Source organism: Salmo trutta, chromosome 8 (assembly GCF_901001165.1).
Source record: "Salmo trutta chromosome 8, fSalTru1.1, whole genome shotgun sequence".
NCBI classification, from domain to species: Eukaryota; Metazoa; Chordata; class Actinopteri; order Salmoniformes; family Salmonidae; genus Salmo; species Salmo trutta.
This window is the reverse complement of record NC_042964.1, coordinates 35,163,709-35,183,859: the sequence shown is the minus strand read 5'-3', so window position 1 is coordinate 35,183,859 and position 20,151 is coordinate 35,163,709. Positions and strand designations below refer to the sequence as shown.

Genomic DNA, 20,151 nt, shown 5'->3' with positions numbered 1-20,151 from the left:
ATTTTTATCTTGTCAGATCGGGGATTCGATCTTGTAACCTTTCGGTGACTAGTCCAACGCTCTAACCACTAGGCTACCTGCCACCCCCACATTTAAAAAACAATTGGGAGAAGGAATTCAATTTCCAATGCTTCCTGCTCTTTTGGTTTTATCATGTTACAGATATGATTTGCTGATCACTGATGAGATAGCTCTGATGGTGCTGAAGAGGAGACTTTGACAAACTTTTTAAAGGTCAAGAAACTCCATTCTGCATTGTTGAGGGCCTGGGACTCTGGCCTTCAACTGGATGTGTATCCTACAGGCCAATAGCTCATCTCCACTTGGTACATTAATGATCTCTGCTCTGGACAATGCCACTGTCACGCTAGACGCAGCCAATCAGTCAGGGCATCGGCACAATAAGGTCAGTTACCTCCATTCACACCCTCTTGCCCCATCCTTCCACCTTCTTCCCTTCCCCCTCCCTCCTTCCCTTCCCCCTCTCTCCTTCCCTTCCCCCTCTCTCCTTCCCCCTCCCTCCTTCCCTTCCCCCTCTCTCCTTCCCTTCCCCCTCTCTCCTTCCCCTCCCTCCTTCCCTTCCCCTCCCTCCTTCCCTTCCCCCTCTCTCCTTCCCTTCCCCCTCTCTCCTTCCCTTCCCCCTCTCTCCTTCCCTTCCCCTCCCTCCTTCCCTTCCCCTCCCTCCTTCCCTTCCCCCTCTCTCCTTTCATGCTTTGCCCATTTGCCAAACTTTGACAGACAGTAGCTATACTTCCATTATGTTAATGAGGCTCTGAATCTTTTGTGGTCCCTGTCTGTAGCACTCTGTGGATATTTGGGCCTGGTTCCATTCCACTCCTTCCACTAGTTCCAACCCTTTGAATGCCTCCTACCCTATAGTTCCTAATCCCTACCACCTTACGTATTTAGTATTTTATTAGGATCCCCATTAGATACTCTTCTTGGGGTCCACTGAATATCAGTCAGTGCAGACATTCCATCAAGTTCCAGCAAACCAACTTGCACTGGACACTGGAATGGTCTCTTGAATGGCAATGCCTGTACTTAAAGAATCCATCACATGTGGTCATGGTCTCCTACCATACTTTTACAACAGAGTAATACCTGGAGGTCATGAAGAAAATAAAATAAGTCCACTTTGATGAATTTGCATGAAAGTCTAGGCTTTATGCAAAAATGTAATTACACATAGGCTAGGATTACTAATAGAATTGAGCACAGGTATGGTGGTAAGAATTGTTTAGATTTGACTGAAATGTGTTAGGGTGATGATTGACTGAAATTAAAGGGAAATATTAGGGCCAATGTTCTGTTTCTGGAACACTTGTTTATATATATTTATATATATATTAACCAATATAACAATAGTTCTCTGAAACACGTGGAACGGTCCACAATGCGAGGGACTACGTCATGGTTATGCCTCCTCCCCTAGCGTCCCCGTTAAACACCCGTGGCGAAGCAGCGCATGCGATTGGGAGAAAGAACCAACTTTGTGGGGTAGCCTACAACACAAAATAGCTTACTACGCGCTGTGAACATGGCTACAGTTACAACCAACGGTACCGAACAAGACTCCACATCGGCAAACGAGCAAAATGGAACATTGGACAAAGGAGAAAACGGGAATAAGAAGCAGGGCCCCACAGACTCGAAACAGGAACCGGGTGACAACGAGGACGGAACAGAAATGGACGTGAGCAACGGAGACAGCAAAGAGGAAAAGCCTTCAGTCGCACTAGAAGTCGCCAAAGATTCGGTTTTGTCCACGGGAAATGGTAACAAAGAAGAACCGGCCTGTGAACTGTCTGAACCGGTTAAAAGTCCCGTGGAGGGAATCCCTGCGAGCAGCACCGAAACCGGGGAGAGCATCGTGGAGCTGAAACAAGAACAAAGAGAGGAGAGCGTGTCCTCGTCTCCCAGCTCCCACAAGACCAAAAGCGAGGAATCCACGGAGAAAACCGACCGCGGTATCAAAAGACGGGCCAGTGTCGAGATATCGTCCTCGGATGGAGAACCTCTCAGTCGAATGGATTCGGAAGACAGGTCTGTGGATTACTAATACCCGACCAAATGTTGAATACAAAGCAGCGCAGCAATGTTGCCAGCCCACTCCAACAATGATTCAATGTTCATAAGATGTTTACGTTTGATCAAGCTACATTGTTCCAAGTTGCACTCACTATCCTTGCAATTATGTAGCGTTGGTGTGATATCTCCGTAATTTGTCTTTTGCCAAACAGCAGTTTAGCATAACAATCGGGTTTGTTTTGCTACAATGCATCAGCACCCAATGCGTAACTATGCGTTATGGGCAGTTGACAACAGAGAACATGCATAGTTTTAACCGATAGTTGAGCTTGCCTTTTAGTTTACAATGGAATGGTTCCACGCTGCACGTACACCCGCATCTGGACGTAATGTCCATGTATGGCCAGCATTGCCACCACGATGCTCATTTTGTAATAACGTCGCTACTATGAAACCACGGTCAAAAAGAGACACCAGCAATATGAACATTTCAGACTTGATTTTATCTTATTAACAATTTCAGTGAGTTAAGTAAGATTTTCCAAGTTGGCATGTATCCTTGAAAACCGTTTGGTGAAAGTCCCATGAGTAATTTCGTAAGTGGAGGGAACACAGACAAAGAAACAAATCACTCACTAACAAGCCAACCAACAGGCCCCAGCTTTCATATGAAGGGTGGTGTTTAGGCACAGAGCTACTTCTAACATATCTACACACACACACACACACACACTTACAGACGTGTCAACTGGCTCACTGTGGTCACAACACTTCATCGCCTTCTAGTTGGTTTGGCCGTGTGGCTGGGTGACGAGTTACAGGATGTCTGTGTTGATGAGTCCTTTACACACACACACACACACACAGGTTCTCACCCTCATGCACATGAGTGAGTCACATACACACATCTTTCTGAGATATTTAGATGTGTACCCAGAATTCCCCATTACAATATGTGAAATGGCCAAGATGGAACTTCCACTGCATCATAAACTAGTGCAGAAGAGAGAGCGAGAGAGTGAACCAGATCAAAGATGTTTAAAAATGAGTAATGCTGTATGCAACTCACTGCTCAACTCTCATACAATGCAACTTCAAATCATTTACTCGGGGTTACTGCAGCCCCTCCAAAGCAGTGAGTTTGCCGATCTGATTTTCCTAACTCTATGGCGAACTCCAGTTACGTGTGTATGTAATTGAACCTGACTCTTTATGTGCATGTAACAATAGAAGTCAACACAGACATAAACTATAGCATGAAGCCTGTATGCAAAAGTCCAGTGTAGATATAGGGTCCTATCAGCCATGTACTAATACACACAGATCTGCCCCTGCACACGCCGTCTGAATATCACTGGACGAGCCAACGGATAAGGACGATATACACATACATTTCTTGTTCAAATGGAAGCAGAGAAATCAACGATTTCATACACCCCGATGTCCACCTTTCTCCTTTTGCTGCTAGAATAGTGGAGTAATTCCCCTTTCTGGATCCCGGTAGATTGCCTCAGTCTGTAGTCATGCGACGACCTGTCGAGGGTAGCTAACAAAAGAAACCCAGTTAACACAAAGGCTGAAGTCCCTGTGATGCTTCAGGAGCTGAAGTGTAGTATCTGAAGGAGAGAGGATCCGATTTCTCCCCCCCCCCCCCCTTCTCTCTGCCCCCTTTCCCCCCTCGACTCTCTCCTGTCATGGCGTGTTGCTTTGTCTGGCCGGGGCAGAAAGGCCTGTAGTAAGAAAGGAGGGAGTGAATGGAGGAGAGAGCTCTGCTGTTTGGGCAGCTGCATGGTCTCAATGTAACTTTTGTTCCCCTGCTGGCACTGAGGACCTCAGGAACAGAGCAGGGGAGCAGCTGGAGGCAGGCAGCCTTACGAGGTGTGTGTGTGTGTGTGTGTCACTTCATTCAGTCCAACGTGGTTGCATTACTGAGTCACTAATGCTCTCTGAGAAGCTTTGTGTGGGTGTGAGGACAGAGAGGGATACTTCTACATCTATAATGGCATGAGATTCAAATCCGCCATGACACCCTCACATCCCTCCTTGTAGACCAGGCATACTAAACCTCATACGCCCCAGATAAGTCAACACACAGACATAAACTATGCTAATGGTGTGTTTATACCATATGCCGACTGCTCAGAGTTGTGTTGGCACATGCTATAAACACACTAAATCACCGTGATTTAGTGACTGAGGCTGTCCAAACCTATGACTAGAACAGACCGCAAGGCGCTACAGAGGGTAATGCGTACGGCCCAGTACTTCACCGGGGCCAAGCGTCCTGCCATCCAGGACCTCTATATCAGGTGGTGTCAGAGGGGCCCTAAAAATGACTCCAGCAACCCTAGTCAGACTGTTCTCTCTGCTACCGCACGGCAGGTGGTACCGGAGCTCTAGGTCCAGAAGGCTCCTTAACAGCTTCTACCCCTGAGCCATAAGACTGCTGAACAGCTAATTAAATGGCTTTATTGACCCCCCCCCCCCCTTACGCTGCTGCTACTTGCTGTTTATCTGTGCGTAGTCACTTTACCCCTACCTACATGTACATATTACCTCAATGACCTCGACAAACCTGTACCCCCTGTATACTGACTCTGTACCGATACCCCGTATATAGCCTCCACACTGACTCGGTACCGGTACCCCCTGTATATAGCCTCCATACTGACTCGGTACCAGTACCCACTGTATATAGCCTCCACACTGACTCGGTACCGGTACCCCCTGTATATAGCCTCCACAATGACTCGGTACCGGTACCCCCTGTATATAGCCTCCACAATGACTCGGTACCGGTACCCCCTGTATATAGCCTCCACAATGACTCGGTACCGGTACCCCCTGTATACAGCCTCCACACTGACTCGGTACCGGTACCCCCTGTGTACAACCTCCACAATGACTCGGTACCGGTACCCCCTGTATATAGCCTCCACACTGACTCGGTACCGGTACCCCCTGTATATAGCCTCCACACTGACTCGGTACCGGTACCCCCTGTATATAGCCTCCACACTGACTCGGTACCGGTACCCCCTGTATATAGCCTCCACACTGACTCGGTACCGGTACCCCCTGTATATAGCCTCCACACTGACTCGGTACCGGTACCCCCTGTATATAGCCTCCACACTGACTCGGTACCGGTACCCCCTGTATATAGCCTCCACACTGACTCGGTACCGGTACCCCCTGTATATAGCCTCCACACTGACTCGGTACCGGTACCCCCTGTATATAGCCTCCACATTGACTCGGTACCGGTACCCCCTGTATATAGCCTCCACACTGACTCGGTACCGGTACCCCCTGTATATAGCCTCCACATTGACTCGGTACCGGTACCCCCTGTATATAGCCTCCATACTGACTCGGTACCGGTACCCCCTGTATATAGCCTCCACACTGACTCGGTACCGGTACCCCCTGTATATAGCCTCCACACTGACTCGGTACCGGTACCCCCTGTATATAGCCTCGTTATTGTTGCTCTTGTTTTTTTTACCTAGGTAAATATTTTCTCAACTCTTTATTTTTCTTAAAACTGCATTGTTGGTTAAGGGCTTGTAAGTAAGCATTTCACAGTAAGGTCTTCACCTGTTGTATTCGGTGCATGTGAAGAATAACATTTTGATTTGTTTTGTAGTACAACAGATCTCTGTGCTGACCCCATCTCTCTCCCTCCCACTCTCACTGTCCCTCCCTCAGTATCAGCAGTACTCTGATGGACATGGAGAGCACAGCTTCCAGCGGGCGCTCCACACCTGCCATGATGAACGGGCACGGCCCTGCCACCGCCACCCCGTCGGTGGGTAAGGGCGTGGCATACACCTGCTGCTGGGACCAATGCCAGCTCCTCTTTACCACCAGCCCAGACCTGGCTGAGCACATCAGGGGCGTGCACGTGGACGGACAACGAGGAGGGGTATGTAGTGTAGGAAAGCAACTTCCTAAATCTTCTTCTCTGTCCTCCTGCCTGCTCACCATCTTCTATCCTCTTCTTCCTACACCTCCTAGTTTTATGCCTCCACTCGTCTTCTCCTCTTCCCCCTCTTTTCCACCGCCACAACCCTGTCTTCAAAATATCAATCCCTTCCACTTCTCCATCTTGAAGATAATCCAAACATCCTGTGTTAAACTAAGTCCAGATGAAAAGTACTGCTGTACATAATAGACTCTGGCTGTATAAAAGACAGCTTGATGTTTTATCTCTCTTGGAACTTGAGGTTCAGCGAGGGGGGGCGGGGGTCGGTTTATGGGGGATTGGGTTTCTAGGTGCTTCAGTTAAAAATGGTCTGTCATCGAATTTACATATGAAATGTCTTTCTGCCAACTACTCCAATTCTCTAGGATAGTAGGATTTCGTAGGACATTTAGTCTCTTACATTGAATCTTGGGTAACTCATAAGAGCTAGGTTGCGAGTGACCTGTGAAGATATGTGTGTGTAACAGTGTTGCTGTCCTCTCGCCAGGTGTTTGTGTGTCTGTGGAAGGGCTGCAAGGTGTATAACACCCCGTCGACCAGTCAGAGCTGGCTTCAGAGACACATGGTCTCACACAGCGGAGACAAACCATTCAAGGTGAGAAAACGCCCCCCTTTCTTCCATTTCACTGTCAAACACAGGACATCTAAACACTGACTCTGCAAACCACATCCTCATTGCAGTGTCTTCACAAAGTTAATGATACCCCATGACTTATTCCACATGTTGTTACAGCCTGAATTCAAAATGGATTCAATTGTTTTTTTCTCACCCATCTACACACTACCCCATAATGACAAAGTGAAAACATGTTTTTATTTATTTTTGCTAATTTTTTGAAAATGAAATACAGAAATATCTCATTTACAGAAGTATTCACACCCCTGAGTTAATACATGTTAGAATCAGCTTTAGCAGCAAGTCTTTCTGGGTAAGTCTTTAAGAGCTTTGCACACCTGGATTGTACAATGTTTTCACATTATTCTTTTGTTTTATTTTTCAAGCTCTGTCAAGTTGGTTGTTGATCATTGCTAGACAGCCATTTTCAAGTCTTGCCATAGATTTTGAAGCCAATTTATGTCAAAACTGTAACTAGGCCACTCCGGAACATTCAATGTCATCTTGGAAAGCAACTCCTGTGTATATTTGGCCTTGTGCTTTAGCTTATTGTCCTGCTGAAAGGTGAATTTGTCTCCCACTGAACCCGGTTGTCCTCTATGATTTTGCCTGTGCTTAGCTCTGTTTTGTTTATTTTTATCCTAGTCGATGACAAGCATTCCCATAACATGATGCAGCCACCATCATGCTTGAAAATGTGATGTGGTTCTCAGTAATGTGTTGTTGGATTTGCCCTAAACGTAACGCTTTGTATTCAAGACATAAAGTTAATTTCTTTCCCACATTCTTTGCAGTTTTACTTTAGTGCCTTATTGCAAACAGGATGCATGTTTTGGAATATTCTGCACAGGCTTCCCTTCTTTTCAGTCTGTCAATTAGGTTAGTAATGTGGAGGAACTACAATGTTGTTGATCCATCCTCTGTTCTCCTATCACAGCCATTAAACGCTGTACCAGTTTTAAAGTCACCATGTGCCGGCCTCCTGGTGAATGCCTGAGCGGTTTCCTTCCTCTCCAGTAACTGAGTTTGTTAGGAAGGATGCCTGTATCTTTGTATTGACTGGGTGTATTGATACACCATCCAAAGTGTAATGAATAACTTCACAATGCTCAAAGGGATATTCAATGTCTGTCCCCCCACCCCCCATCTACCAATAAGTGCCCTTTGCGAGGCATTGAAAAACCTCCCTGGTCTTTGTGGTTGAATCGGTGTTTGAAATTCACTGCTCGACTGAGGGACATTAAAGGGACATTAAAGATAATTGTATGTGTGGAATACAGAGATGAGGTAGTCATTAATAAATCATGTTATTAAACACTTAGTCCATGCAACTTAAGTGATTTGAGCACATTTTAATTCCTGAATTTATTTAGGCTTGCCATAACAAAGGCGCCGAATACTTATTGACGCAAGACATTACCGCTTTCATTTTAAATTAATTAATTAGTAAATATTTTTTTGAACATTATTCCACTTGGACATTATGGGGTATTGTGTGTCAGCCAGTAACACCAAATCTCAAATTAAGCCATTTTGAAATTCAGGCTGTAGCACAACAAAATGTGGAAAAAGTCGAGGGGTGAACACTTTCTGAAGGCCCCGTACATGTATGTACATATCATGTGCTATAGATTATTCTAGTCATGGAGAGCATTATAATCATTCTGTCACACACTATCCTGTGTAAAGCTAATGCCTGATATTATTCTGAATGCTTCCATTGAACAGTGGTTCTATACTCAGGCCTACAGTTTCCTCTGTATTATAACCTTTTGAACTTTTATTGAAAAGGAAATCACCTATATTTCATCAAATAGAAAGACCAATACTATTATTATATAAAGTTCAAGTGGGAAGTTTTCATACACTTAGGTTGGAGTCATTAAAACTCGTTTTTCAACCACTCCACACATTTCTTGTTGACAAACTATAGTTTTGGCAAGTCGGTTAGGACATCTAGTTTGCATGACACAAGTAAATTTTCCAACAATTGTTTACAGACAGATTATTTCACTTATAATTCACTATCACAATTCCAGTGGGTCAGAAGTTTACATACACTAAGTTGACTGTGCCTTTTAAACAGCTTGGAAAATTCCAGAAAATTATCTCATGGCTTTAGAAGCTTCTGATAGGCTAATTGACAACATTTGAGTCAATTGGTGATGTACCTGTGGATGTATTTCAAGGCCTACCTTCACACTCAGTTGCTTGACATCATGGGAAAATCAAAATAAATCAGCCAAGACCTCAGGAAAAAAATGGTTGAACTCCACAAGTCTGGTTCATCCTTGGGAGCAATTTCCAAACGCCTGAAGGTACCAAGTTCATCTGTACAAACAATAGTACGCAAGTATAAACACCATGGGACCACGCAGCTGTCATACCACTCAGGAAGGAGACGTGTTCTGTCTCCTAGAGATGAACGTACTTTGGTGCGAAAAAGTGCAAATAAATCCCAGAATAACAGCAAAGGACCTTGTGAAGATGCTGGAGGAAACAGGCACAAAAGTATCTATATCCACAGTAAAACGAGTCCTATATCGACATAACCTGAAAGGTCGCTCAGCAAGGAAGAAGCCACTGCTCCAAAACCGGCATAAAAAAATCCAGACTACGGTTTGCAACTGCACATGGGGACAAAGATAGTACTTTTTGGAGAAATGTCCTCTGGTCTGATGATACAAAAATAGAACTGTTTGGCCATAATGACCATTGTTATGTTTGGAGGAAAAAGGGGAGGCTTTCAAGCCAAAGAACACCATCCCAACCGTGAAGCACGGGGGTGGCAGCATCATGTTGGGGTGCTTTGTTGCAGGAGGGACTGGTGCACTTCACAAAATAGATGGCAGCATGAGAGAGGAAAAATATATGGATATATTTAAGCAACATCTCAAGACAAGAGTCAGGTAGTTAAAGCATGGTCGCAAATGAGTCTTCCAAATGGACAATGACCCCAAGCATACATCCAAAGTTGTGGCAAAATGTCTTAAGGACAACAAAGTCAAGGTAGTGGAGTGGCCATCACAAAGCCCTAACCTCAATCCTATATAAAATGTGTGGGCAGAACTGAAAAAGCGTGTGCGAGCAGGGAGGCCTACAAACCTGACTCAGTTACACCAGCTTTGTCAGGAGGAATGGGGTAAAATTCATTATGGGAAGCTTGTGGAAAACTACCCAAAACATTTGACCTAAGTTAAACAATATAAAGGCAATGCTACCAAATACTAATTGAGTGTATGTCAACTTCTGACCCACTGGGAATGTGATGAAAGAAATAAAAGCTGAAATAAATCATTCTCTCTACTATTGTTCTGACATTTCACATTCTTAATGAAGTGGTGATCCTAACTGACCTAAAACAGGGAATTTTTACTAGGATTAAATGTTAGGAATTGTGAAAAACTGAGTTTAAATGTATTTGGCTAAGGTGTATGTAAACTTCCGACTTCAACTGTATGTAAGTGCTCTTGTATAAGCTATCTACTAGGCTGTATTCTCACCGGTGTTGTCTCTATCTCCAGTGTGTGGTGGGGGGTTGCAATGCCACATTTGCCTCCCAGGGGGGGCTGGCGCGCCACGTACCCACCCACTTCAGCTCCCAGAACTCCAACAAGCTGGCCAATCAGGCCAAGATAAAGGAGGATTCACCTTCGAAGGCGGGGCTTAACAAGAGGCGGAAACTCAAGAATAAACGCAGGAGGACTTTACGTACGTATCCGAGAAACACGCACATATAAACACACACACAATACACACACACAGCATATGTTTTATTATCCTTATGGGGACCTAAAATGGATTTCCATTAAATCCTATTTTCCCAAATTGTTACCTGAATTTGAACCGTAAACCTAACCCCTAATTCTAAAATAGTCTTTGTCCTCTGGGACTATTTGGAATTTCTGGTACTCACGAGGATGGTAATACAAGCGCGCGCACACAAATGCAAGCATATGTACACATACACAGATATGCACGCACACACTCAATCATACAAACAATCAATCATGTACTCGCTGATCAGGTTGCCTGGCTTTCAAACCAAGCGTCTTAACCAATCGGGTGGTGGGAAACGGTTTGATGAATATCTACGAGGGTCAGATCCATCTGATTGGCTAATCATCTCTGACCTATGAACCTCAGTTTAACGCTCCCCCTCTCTCACCCCAGTGTGTTCTGTCCCTCCAGCACGACCTCACGACTTCTTTGATGCCCAGACCATGGATGCTATCAGACACCGGGCCATCTGCCTCAACCTGGCCACACATATAGAGAGCCTGGGCAACGGACACAGTGTGGTGTTTCACAGCACGGTTAGTAGTAGTACACACACACACACCATCACCGTCGTCTTCCACAGCGTGGTCAGGGATCCAGCAGCAGCAGACCATGCATGGTCCTGCACACACACACTGTACTTCACTGTTCAGACAGCAGAGGGCACGGCAGACCTACAGTATTACGGTCTCAGCTGCACAGAGGAGTTTATTTGTCTTTTTTTTTGTTACCTTTAAGCTGGGAGTCATGCTGAGACCACTGTCTCTTTCGCAGATGAGGCCTTGCATGAACACACCAATACACAACCATTACACTATTGAACATGATCTTTACACACATCAATTACACGATACACGAAAAGTAAAGCAAAACACAATCATATGAAACAAACGCATTCTTCAGTAAAAAAGGCTCTCTAACATCTGCCTGAATTTCTCTAGAGGCACCAACTCTAACTTTAAGGACTTGTGGAGAATATTCCACATGAGGCGCGATAAACTAAAAGTAGATTTACCTAATTCGGTGGAGATTGAAGGGTTCTCCCGGGTTAGCCATCCCTGAGTCTGGTTACTTGTAAGTCTGAAGTTTAAGGACGAGCTAAGGTTTGATGGAAGTTTATGCAAGAGGGCTTTATAGACAAAAAAAGAGCGCAATGCATCGATCTACGAGACTTCACGGAGGGCCAGCCTACTTTCTGATACAAAATGCAGTGATGTGTACGGAACCTATCGCCCGTAATAATGCACTGTGATCAACTGTGTCCAATGGCTTCAGTACCGTGGCAGCAGCATTCATATAGAGCATATCGCCATAGTCAATAACTGGCCCTATAGAAGAAGCCTATTTTAATGATTCATTTCTTACCTTATTCATCAACATGCTTTTTGAAACAGAGCTTTTCGTTAATCCAGATGCTCAGATATTTATAAGAGGGGACACGATCAATGAGGGCACCATCCAAAGTATTAGGGGTGTAACAGTTCATCAAGCCCACTGTTTGGTAGGTTTTGGGGTCACGGTTCAGTTTCGGTACAGCGGGGAAAATGAAGTTCCATTCACAATGTTAAGCATTCACAATATTCCTGTCATTCTGTTGTGGCAGGATTGTTATGTTGGTCCTCTCAAGTTTCCACTCTGATGCTGCATTGATGTCACTTTTTGGGAGGTGGGAATTTATGAGTTCTTTAGTCATAAATAGCAGTTGGATGCATTCATGTGATTTGAACTTGTTGAGAAACGCCAGTGGCTAATGGCTTAACAAGCTGCATCAACCATAAACTAAAAGTACAGCTATGCTTGTAAAAAATGTTTTTGTTCAACAAACCACAATAGATTTGCTTTTTATAAATGTTTTGTTCCATTTAACTGCCAAATGCTGTTAGAGGCCATTTCCTTAGCAGGTGATGTCTGTGGTAATCATATGGGAGAAGTGTGTGCTTCAGATCATTGACAAGTTTCCCACAAGTAAGTACCAGTTGGAGGGCCATTCAAGTGGGTTTTTCCCAGTCGTATGTGGTAAATTCCCACTTGGTTACGAACACACCATGACACTGTCTCCTTCAGTGCCAGATGCGCAGTTGTGGCGCTCATAAAGGTGCATGTCTGTAGCACGGTACATCTCCTATTTGTTAGTAATGTGATGGGCTGTCACTGTGAAGTAAGCACAACACAGGGTGCATTGGCCAATTCATTCTGAACTTCGTTTTTGGCTTGCTTATATAGAGCGGGTACAACCTGTTTGCTTAAAATGGTGCAGGAAGGAAGTTCTTAACGTGGCTAAAGCACTTTCACAAGGTGCCGAAACCCCCTAGTCTCAATCACCGCGAATTGGTGCATATCCGTGGTTATAAAGCAAAGACTGTAAAAAAATATATAAACAGCCTACCTATCGCTCTTGTAATTTCTTTGGCCCGGTCAGAATCAGGTGCCACGGAATGCTTGAATGCAGAAGTGAGGCGTTGTGTTTCTGTCTTGCTCCGGTGTACTCTGGTGATGTCAGAGTAAATGTGTCAACAAATTTGAAGTGTTGGCGGCTCCATAGGCCATTCTTGTTGAGCGTGGCGAGATTCCTGTTAACGTTTTATCCACAACGTTCTGCCCGTCTCCGTTTAATCTGCTGGGAAGCCTAAATGTTCCTAAACTGGCGATTTAAACGATTGTTGATGTTCCTCAAATTCTGGTTTATCGACCTCACCATCGTACATAACTGGTCCCTGGCTGCGCCTCACAAAATGTGAAATGCGGCAGTTAAGGTAGTTTGATTCCGTCTGCATAGGTGCTCGTTTTAACGGAAGAGCCTGAAATGTTTGTTTTAGCTCCGATTTTCTCAAGCGGCACAGGCCTACTACGCAGCGTATGCATAGCCTAAAGGCGTAGTACTTTTATTTTGTAATAATTGTTGTTTTTATGTAGTCATTCGGGTTCAGTGAGACCGAATCGAGGTCCCTGGACTGAATGGTTCGGTACGAATAAGTGTACCATTACACCCCTACAAAGTACGTATGCATAAATCTTCAGATTTTTATGTGATTTGGAAAAGAACATGTGCCTGGTTTTACCTGCATTAAGTACCAATGTCAGTTCAACAAAGGCTTTCTGGAGGGCAATAGAGGCAGATTGACACTGACCGGGCCTGGTCAGCTATGGGGTCAATGGCATACACCACAGTGTCATCTGCATACAGGTGAATGTATTTTTTAACAGATAAATTATATTGTTAATGTGAAAATAATCCATCCCTGTAGGACTCACTTTTGTTATGTGGTGAAAACCTGATTTAACACCATCAGTAAATACACACTGTATATTTTTTAAAGCAGCAATATGTAACTTTTTAGGCGACCCAACCAAATTCACATAGAAATGTGAGTTATAGACCTGTCATTCTCATTGAAAGCAAGTCGACGAAGTGGTACATATATGTGCTTTATTTCTATGCTTTCCGCTAAGTTTCGTTTTTTGCGTCTTACTTTAGGTTTTGTACAACTGCATCAAACAACTGAAAATACAATATTTTTGGTTATGGAAAATATATTCGACAGTGGTTTAGATGGTACAATGATTCTCTACACTTTGGTTCCATGCCCCTTTAATTAAACTGCTAATAAAGGAACTGAAATTAGGCAAACTTTGAATTTTAGCAATCAGGAAATGGCAGAGCGGTTTCTGCATAGTGCATCTTTAAATAATTTTCAAACCAGCTACACGCAGCCTGGTCCAGGCCAATTGATGAAAACCTCTGAATAAGTCATGCGTGAAACACACTGTCGAAGGCTTTAGACAGGTCAACAAAAAGGGCCACACGGTGTTACTTCTTATCCAAACAATTTAAGAACATAATTTAAAACCAATGGAGTAGCTGAGATGATGCTATAACCTGGTCTGAAACATAACTGATTGACTTTTAAGTGATAATGCCAGAGAAGCCGGTGTCATAAACCATGCCAATATATCCTCAACACCGGCTTCGAGAGCGTTTAACACTTTTATACAACGGGTTACCAACATATTAAAATGATTGACATATTTTCATGAACTTTATTTTGATGAATGTATTCATACTATTTCATCCTTCCACGAGATATAGTCCTGACACTAATACTAGTAAAGGCCCATTGCACTACTTTTGTGTATTATTATTATGTATATTTTTTAAATATTCCGATTTTTTTTCAGGGGGTGCTGCAGCACCCTCAGCACCCCTGCTTCTGGCAGCTATGCCTGGCTGGGCTGATTGCACAGAGAAAATAGGCATTTCAATGTCATCGTTTTAGCTATGGTAACTTGTGGAATAGCCACCGACAGTAATGCAGTTATAACCAATCAGCATCCAGGATTAGACCCACCACGGTGTATAATTAAAATACATTTTGTGGTTGAAAAGGATGTAAAGTTGAGTATTTACCAAAGCAAGAGTTTGGAAATGGGGTGCAAATTATTTAGGTCACACGCGTCACCAACTTTTGAAGGGGGAGTATGTGGGCCACTTTCCAGACCCTGAGGATGACACCAGAAATAATTGTAAGGTAAAACATGTGTTAAAGATTCTACAATCAGAAAGTTGCAGCAAGAAAGGATCAAGCAAATCAGCCCACTCTTCCTCGTGGCGTCTAGCACATCACAAGTAGAAAGTTATTGAAATGAAAACAGAGATTCACTAGAAGTTGACGGAACTTCCATTGAGCCAACTGGAGGCTGGGAGAGGGCCAGGCAGTCGACTGGCTCCCCAGGGTCAATTAAACCGGCATTTATTTCAAATAAAAAGCCTGCTGAGATGAAATGCTGATTTTTAAAAGCACCACTAGCTCATTTTTCTCAGTAATAATACCAGAGTCTGACACAGCTTGTTTTCCAAAATGGACGTATTACCAGCAGTCTGCTTTAAACTCTCATGTGTGCAGTATTGAGGCCTGTGGAAAATGAAGGGCCCAGCCAGGGAATAACACTGACTCCCATGCCCCTTTTAATTAAACTGCTAATAAGGGAACTGCCAGCAACCCTCCCACGAAACACACACACACTGCTCTGACGTACATGCCAGAGGCCAAGCCTGTTGTTGAAGCCGCTTAAAAAACAGACCCCTCCGCCGCTCTCCTCCCTCACCCCTACGCCCTCCATCTCTCCCCTACACATGCAGTTGGAGTGCTTAGACCAGTATCTTCACAGAGAAATCAAGAGAGAGAGACAGCGTAGGAACCCAGCAGTTGCCTGACGACTCCAACTGAATTCTTCCGCTGCTCTGTTCACTTCAGTCTGAGACTGCCGTCATTGAAGTCGTTTGTGGTGATGTCCAAATGAGGGGTGTTACAAAACGGTCATCAGCAATTTGGATTGTCTCTAATCAGAGTATCAAAGCAAATTCCATTTTCAAACTACTGCTTTACCCACGTGTGTTCCCAACCCATCAGTTTCTGAGACCAATCAGAATGGTTAGAATGTGTTTGCGTTCTAGAAATTGTCGGGGAGGTACTCTGATCCAGACCCATTGCAGAGAAGAAATTGACGACCGTGGCATAGCATTTGGCTGAAGCAAGGACTTTGGGTAGCCCGGCAAACCCAGCAGGCCTTGTCTACGCCAAAGCTATAAGCAAATAAAACCCTGAGAGAGAGTCTAGTATAACGTCTTTTCACGCTGTAACTAGCTACTTGCTGTGCGTGTGTGTGTGTGTGTGTGTGTGTGTGTGTTTCTAAAGATAAAAAGCATTCCTAGTCTTCACCTTGGTCCAGGGTCACACACTCACGAACTGTGGAATGCACTAACGTCAGTCGGGGGCAGTATTGTTCCTACCACACACGGGGTGTGTGTATATGTTTAGCGGCTGGACTGGCGTCTTCAGGCCAGTGAGGTAACAGAGTTAGTCTGCAGAGTGGGAGGGGGGACAGATTGACTCTGGCTCAATTAGACTGGAACCAGGTGTCTCGTTCCTTTACTGACTTGCCATCAGCATCAGACCTTTTTGGTTAGGGATGGTGTGTGTCTCCAGTATGACCTCAACAACAATGTTGTTTTCCAGTGTCTCTGTTACTGGGTGGTGTCTTGACTCTCTTCTTCTGTCTCTAGGTAATAGCGAGGAGGAAGGAAGATTCTGGTAAGGTTAAAGTCCTCCTCCACTGGACTCCTGAGGACATGTAAGTTACCCTCTTCTCCACCCTCCTCTCTTCCCCACATTCTACCCTTCATCTCTCTCCTGCTCTCCTGTTGGCAGACACAAGGCCACAGTCCTCTTCTCTCCCCTCGCTCCCTTTTCTCTCCTGTACTACTGGCAAGCAGAGGGTTACCCTCCTATCTTCATATCCTTCTCCTCCCCTGCTCTGTAAATGTCAGCAGGTGTTTAAGTGGTGGTTAGACAGGTTGTCCTGTGGCTGGGGGCAGGAGGCAGGCAATCACCCCCCCCCCCCACACACACACACAGGAGGATGCCTAGCTAAGCGTTTCCTCCATCCAGAAGGGTCAGTGATCTGGATGAGTTCACTCATCTGGTGGGAGCTACCCTGTGGCCTCTCTCTCTCCATCCTTCCCTTCATTCCTTTCTCTAACTCTTTCGCTGTTCCTTTTGCCCGCATCAGTGGCCCAGTTTAGAGCATTAAGGACCAAGAGCTCCCCTGTCTCTTTCCCCCTGACTAGCATACCAGCTACGTGCGTTTCAGACTGGAATATTGTAAGTTAGCTATGTAGTTAGCATAGTATATTATCAGAAAACGTATTGAAGGTAAGGAGACAAGGAGAGGATGCCGCTTCAGACTATTGAGCCGCAGCCCTGTGTAGCCCTACTCCTCAGCCATTAGTCTCTCAGCCAGAGGAGAGGAAGTCACTTCAGACTGAGACGAAGCCCTGTGCAGCCCCCCTCGTCTCTAGCCATTAGTCTCTCAGCTGGAGGAACGGGCTGTCAGCTCAACTCTGCTCTGTCTAAAACCCCTCTCCCCGAGAGCTCATCTCCGATAGAAACAACTTTCTGGGTCAGGAAATGGGCGAAAAGCCTAAACGACGCTCGCTTTCGCGGTACATGTCCAAAATAAACCCCTCTCTTTGGAATTTTTGGATAAAGGAGGAAGGAGGAGCAAGAGACGTATTGCGGCACTCGTTTCAGAAGCTGTGAGGGGTTAAGAGTTGGATATGTCTCTCCAAGGACCATGTTGCTGTAAAAGCAACCGTCACCCACACTACCGTGGAGATTGTCTAACAGATGCTGTTGTAGTCACTCCTACTGTAGCTCTCAGCTACAGAGTTGCAGCAGCACCCTATGTACACAGTCCTCTGTGCAGCGAGCATTGTATTTGCCGTGATTTAAACCGTAACAGGAGACAGCTGAGGCCTTGCCCTCTCCTACCATGTTATTGGGTGCTTTTCTGCTGTTTTTGTTTTGGCTCTGTCCGCTTGTGTTCGTCCCTTTGCAAGGGTATGGTCCCCTCTCGCCTCTCCATTTCTTTTATCACCACTCTCTCTTCTCCTTTCATCTGCTATCCAACCCTCTTTCTTCCTTTCCTCCCCCTGGGGCTTTCATCTGCCCCTCTCTGAATCTGTGATCTATAGCCAAGCAGTCTGCTAATGATGAACCAAGCACCGCTCATTCACATCTCCCCAACACTCTCCCCCGCTCTCTCCCCTGGGGTGCTTTCCTGGTGACGCACACAGCTGCAGGAGTAGAGGAGCCCAGTACTGGTATTGATCCTCTCCCATTGTTTCCCCACAGATAACACCTAAACACACTGTTTAGTTAGACAAGCACTTTAGGAAGCATGCATATGTACCACTGCAATCTCCTCTTAACCCGTTTCTAAGCTGATGCCAGTCAGACACCAGCTTAGAGGCAACGGAACCAATTGGAAGACTGGATTTGTACTGACTCATCTCTTCCACCTCTCTCTGTCTCTCTCCTCCTTCCCTCTCACTTTCTCTCAATCTCTATCCCTCTCTCCAGACTACCTGATGTGTGGGTGAATGAGAGTGACCGGCCGCAGCAGAAGACCAAGGTGGTCCATCTCTCCCAGCTGCCCCAGGACACACATGTACTGCTGGACCCCAACATATACAGGTGTGTGTGTGTGTGTGTGTGTGTGTGTGTGTGTGTGTGTGTATGCGTGTATGCGTGCACTGGAGGGGAAATCTTGAGGCAGAGACCATTAGGGCTAATCATTAACTCTCCAAATAGTGTGCGTGCCTGTGGACGTGCACATAACTCATACTTTGGTTGACTCGCAACAAAAGCAATGTGAGCGAAGCTACCACAGCCGGTGTGTTTTCCTAGACTCAGTACCGGCCCCAGTGATCCCTGAGGGCCAGTGCTACTCTGTTTACACAGCTAATGAATGACGGCTACATTCTGCCTGTAATAGATGGCCATGCAGCACAGAGCTAAATCTGAACGCCCAACGGCTGTGGAGAGATGGATGGAGAGATGTGATCCTGAACCCCACGTCGGCCTTGCATGCTGTTTTGAGTTTGTGTTACCTAGAAACAGAATCTCTTTTAAGTCTTTCCTCACTTTTTTTCTGACAAGCAGTGTTGTAGATGCTTTATAGGCAAAGTGAAGAAGGTATGGTTCCCTGAAGAATGCCCCCCCCCCCCCCCCGTGGTGTAAAGTACTACTTAAGTTGTATTTTGGGGTACGGGACGGTGAGAGGAGGAATCCTGATATTCAGTAGGGTCACGTTATGGTGTGTTGTCGCTATGATTTGTGTGTCAGGAGTAATCTGAGAAGTACAGCTTTCAAGATTCAGGAATAATGTGACTGCTATTAATTTCCCCACCAGGTGGCGCCAGTCACTGTTGTCAGCCAGTAGAAAATACTACGCTGTAAACGAAGCATTCCAACCCTTTTCTTGCATCTTGAGTGTCATCCCCTGCTGTGGACCTTTCTGAACACTACAATACCTCTCATCACCACCCCCCTGATAAATCAGAAATTATTTTTTATAATCTTTTTAAAAAATCTTTAAAACCAAAAAAGTTGTGCACCGGGCCTTTATTACGCCTGTATGATCATTTACAAGGTTACAGACTGGCTTTGTTTTTGATGTAGTGTTCGGCATCCTCCCATAAAACATTCTGTGTATGTAGAGGGATGCTTACATTACACGAATGACTGTGGGTGGAGGTGGACCGTGTTAGAAGTCATGATATGCATACACAAGATGCATAACTGTAAACTAATGTAAAGTGCTGCCTGTCGTTACAGGATGTTCTTCTAGAGACTAAGAACAACCAATCAAGAGACTCCGAAGGAGCCTGACTGTCACCTCTCATAGGAAGTCCCTATGTCATGTCTGGACAGGAGTGAAAACCAGAGATTTCAATACCTCTTATTTCCCCCTTTTTTTCTTGTTCACTTTCTGCTCTTTTCACTTTCTTTTCAATGTCAAATTCCTCAAAATGATGAAGTGAATTTAGTATTTGTTTTTAATGGTTTCTGAAAATACACTATATATACACAGTAGTGTGTGGACACCCCTTCAAATTAGTGGATTTGGCTATTTCAGCCACACCCGTTGCTGACAGGTGTATTAAATTGAGCACACAGCCATGCAATCTCCATAGACAAACATTGGCAGTAGAATGGCCTTACTGAAGAGCTCAGTGACTTTCAACATGGCACCTTCATAGGATGCCACCTTTCCAACAAGTCAGTTTTCTGCCCTGCTAGAGCTGTCCTGGTCAGCTGTAAGTGCTTTTATTGTGAAGTGGAAATGTCTAGGATCAACAACGGCTCAGCCGCGAAGTGGTAGGCCACACAAGCTC

General features: G+C 45.0%; 1 protein-coding gene across 2 annotated transcripts; it reads left to right on the top strand.

Moving 5' to 3' along the window:
• Nucleotides 1–703: 703 nt before the first annotated feature.
• LOC115198766 (zinc finger protein AEBP2-like) lies at nucleotides 704–19,846 on the top strand. 2 transcript variants are annotated; one of them, XM_029761022.1, is made up of 8 exons: nucleotides 704–2,046; nucleotides 5,743–5,959; nucleotides 6,507–6,614; nucleotides 10,160–10,346; nucleotides 10,809–10,951; nucleotides 16,477–16,544; nucleotides 18,335–18,448; nucleotides 19,592–19,846. In XM_029761022.1, exons 1-8 carry the CDS (start codon nucleotides 1,541–1,543, stop codon nucleotides 19,602–19,604), a joined length of 1,356 nt encoding a protein of 451 aa, XP_029616882.1. In that variant the 5' UTR covers nucleotides 704–1,540; the 3' UTR covers nucleotides 19,605–19,846. The 2 variants fall into 2 exon arrangements, with proteins under 2 accessions (XP_029616882.1, XP_029616883.1); XM_029761023.1 differs by having other exon boundaries at nucleotides 705–2,046; nucleotides 10,827–10,951.
• Nucleotides 19,847–20,151: the final 305 nt, after the last annotated feature.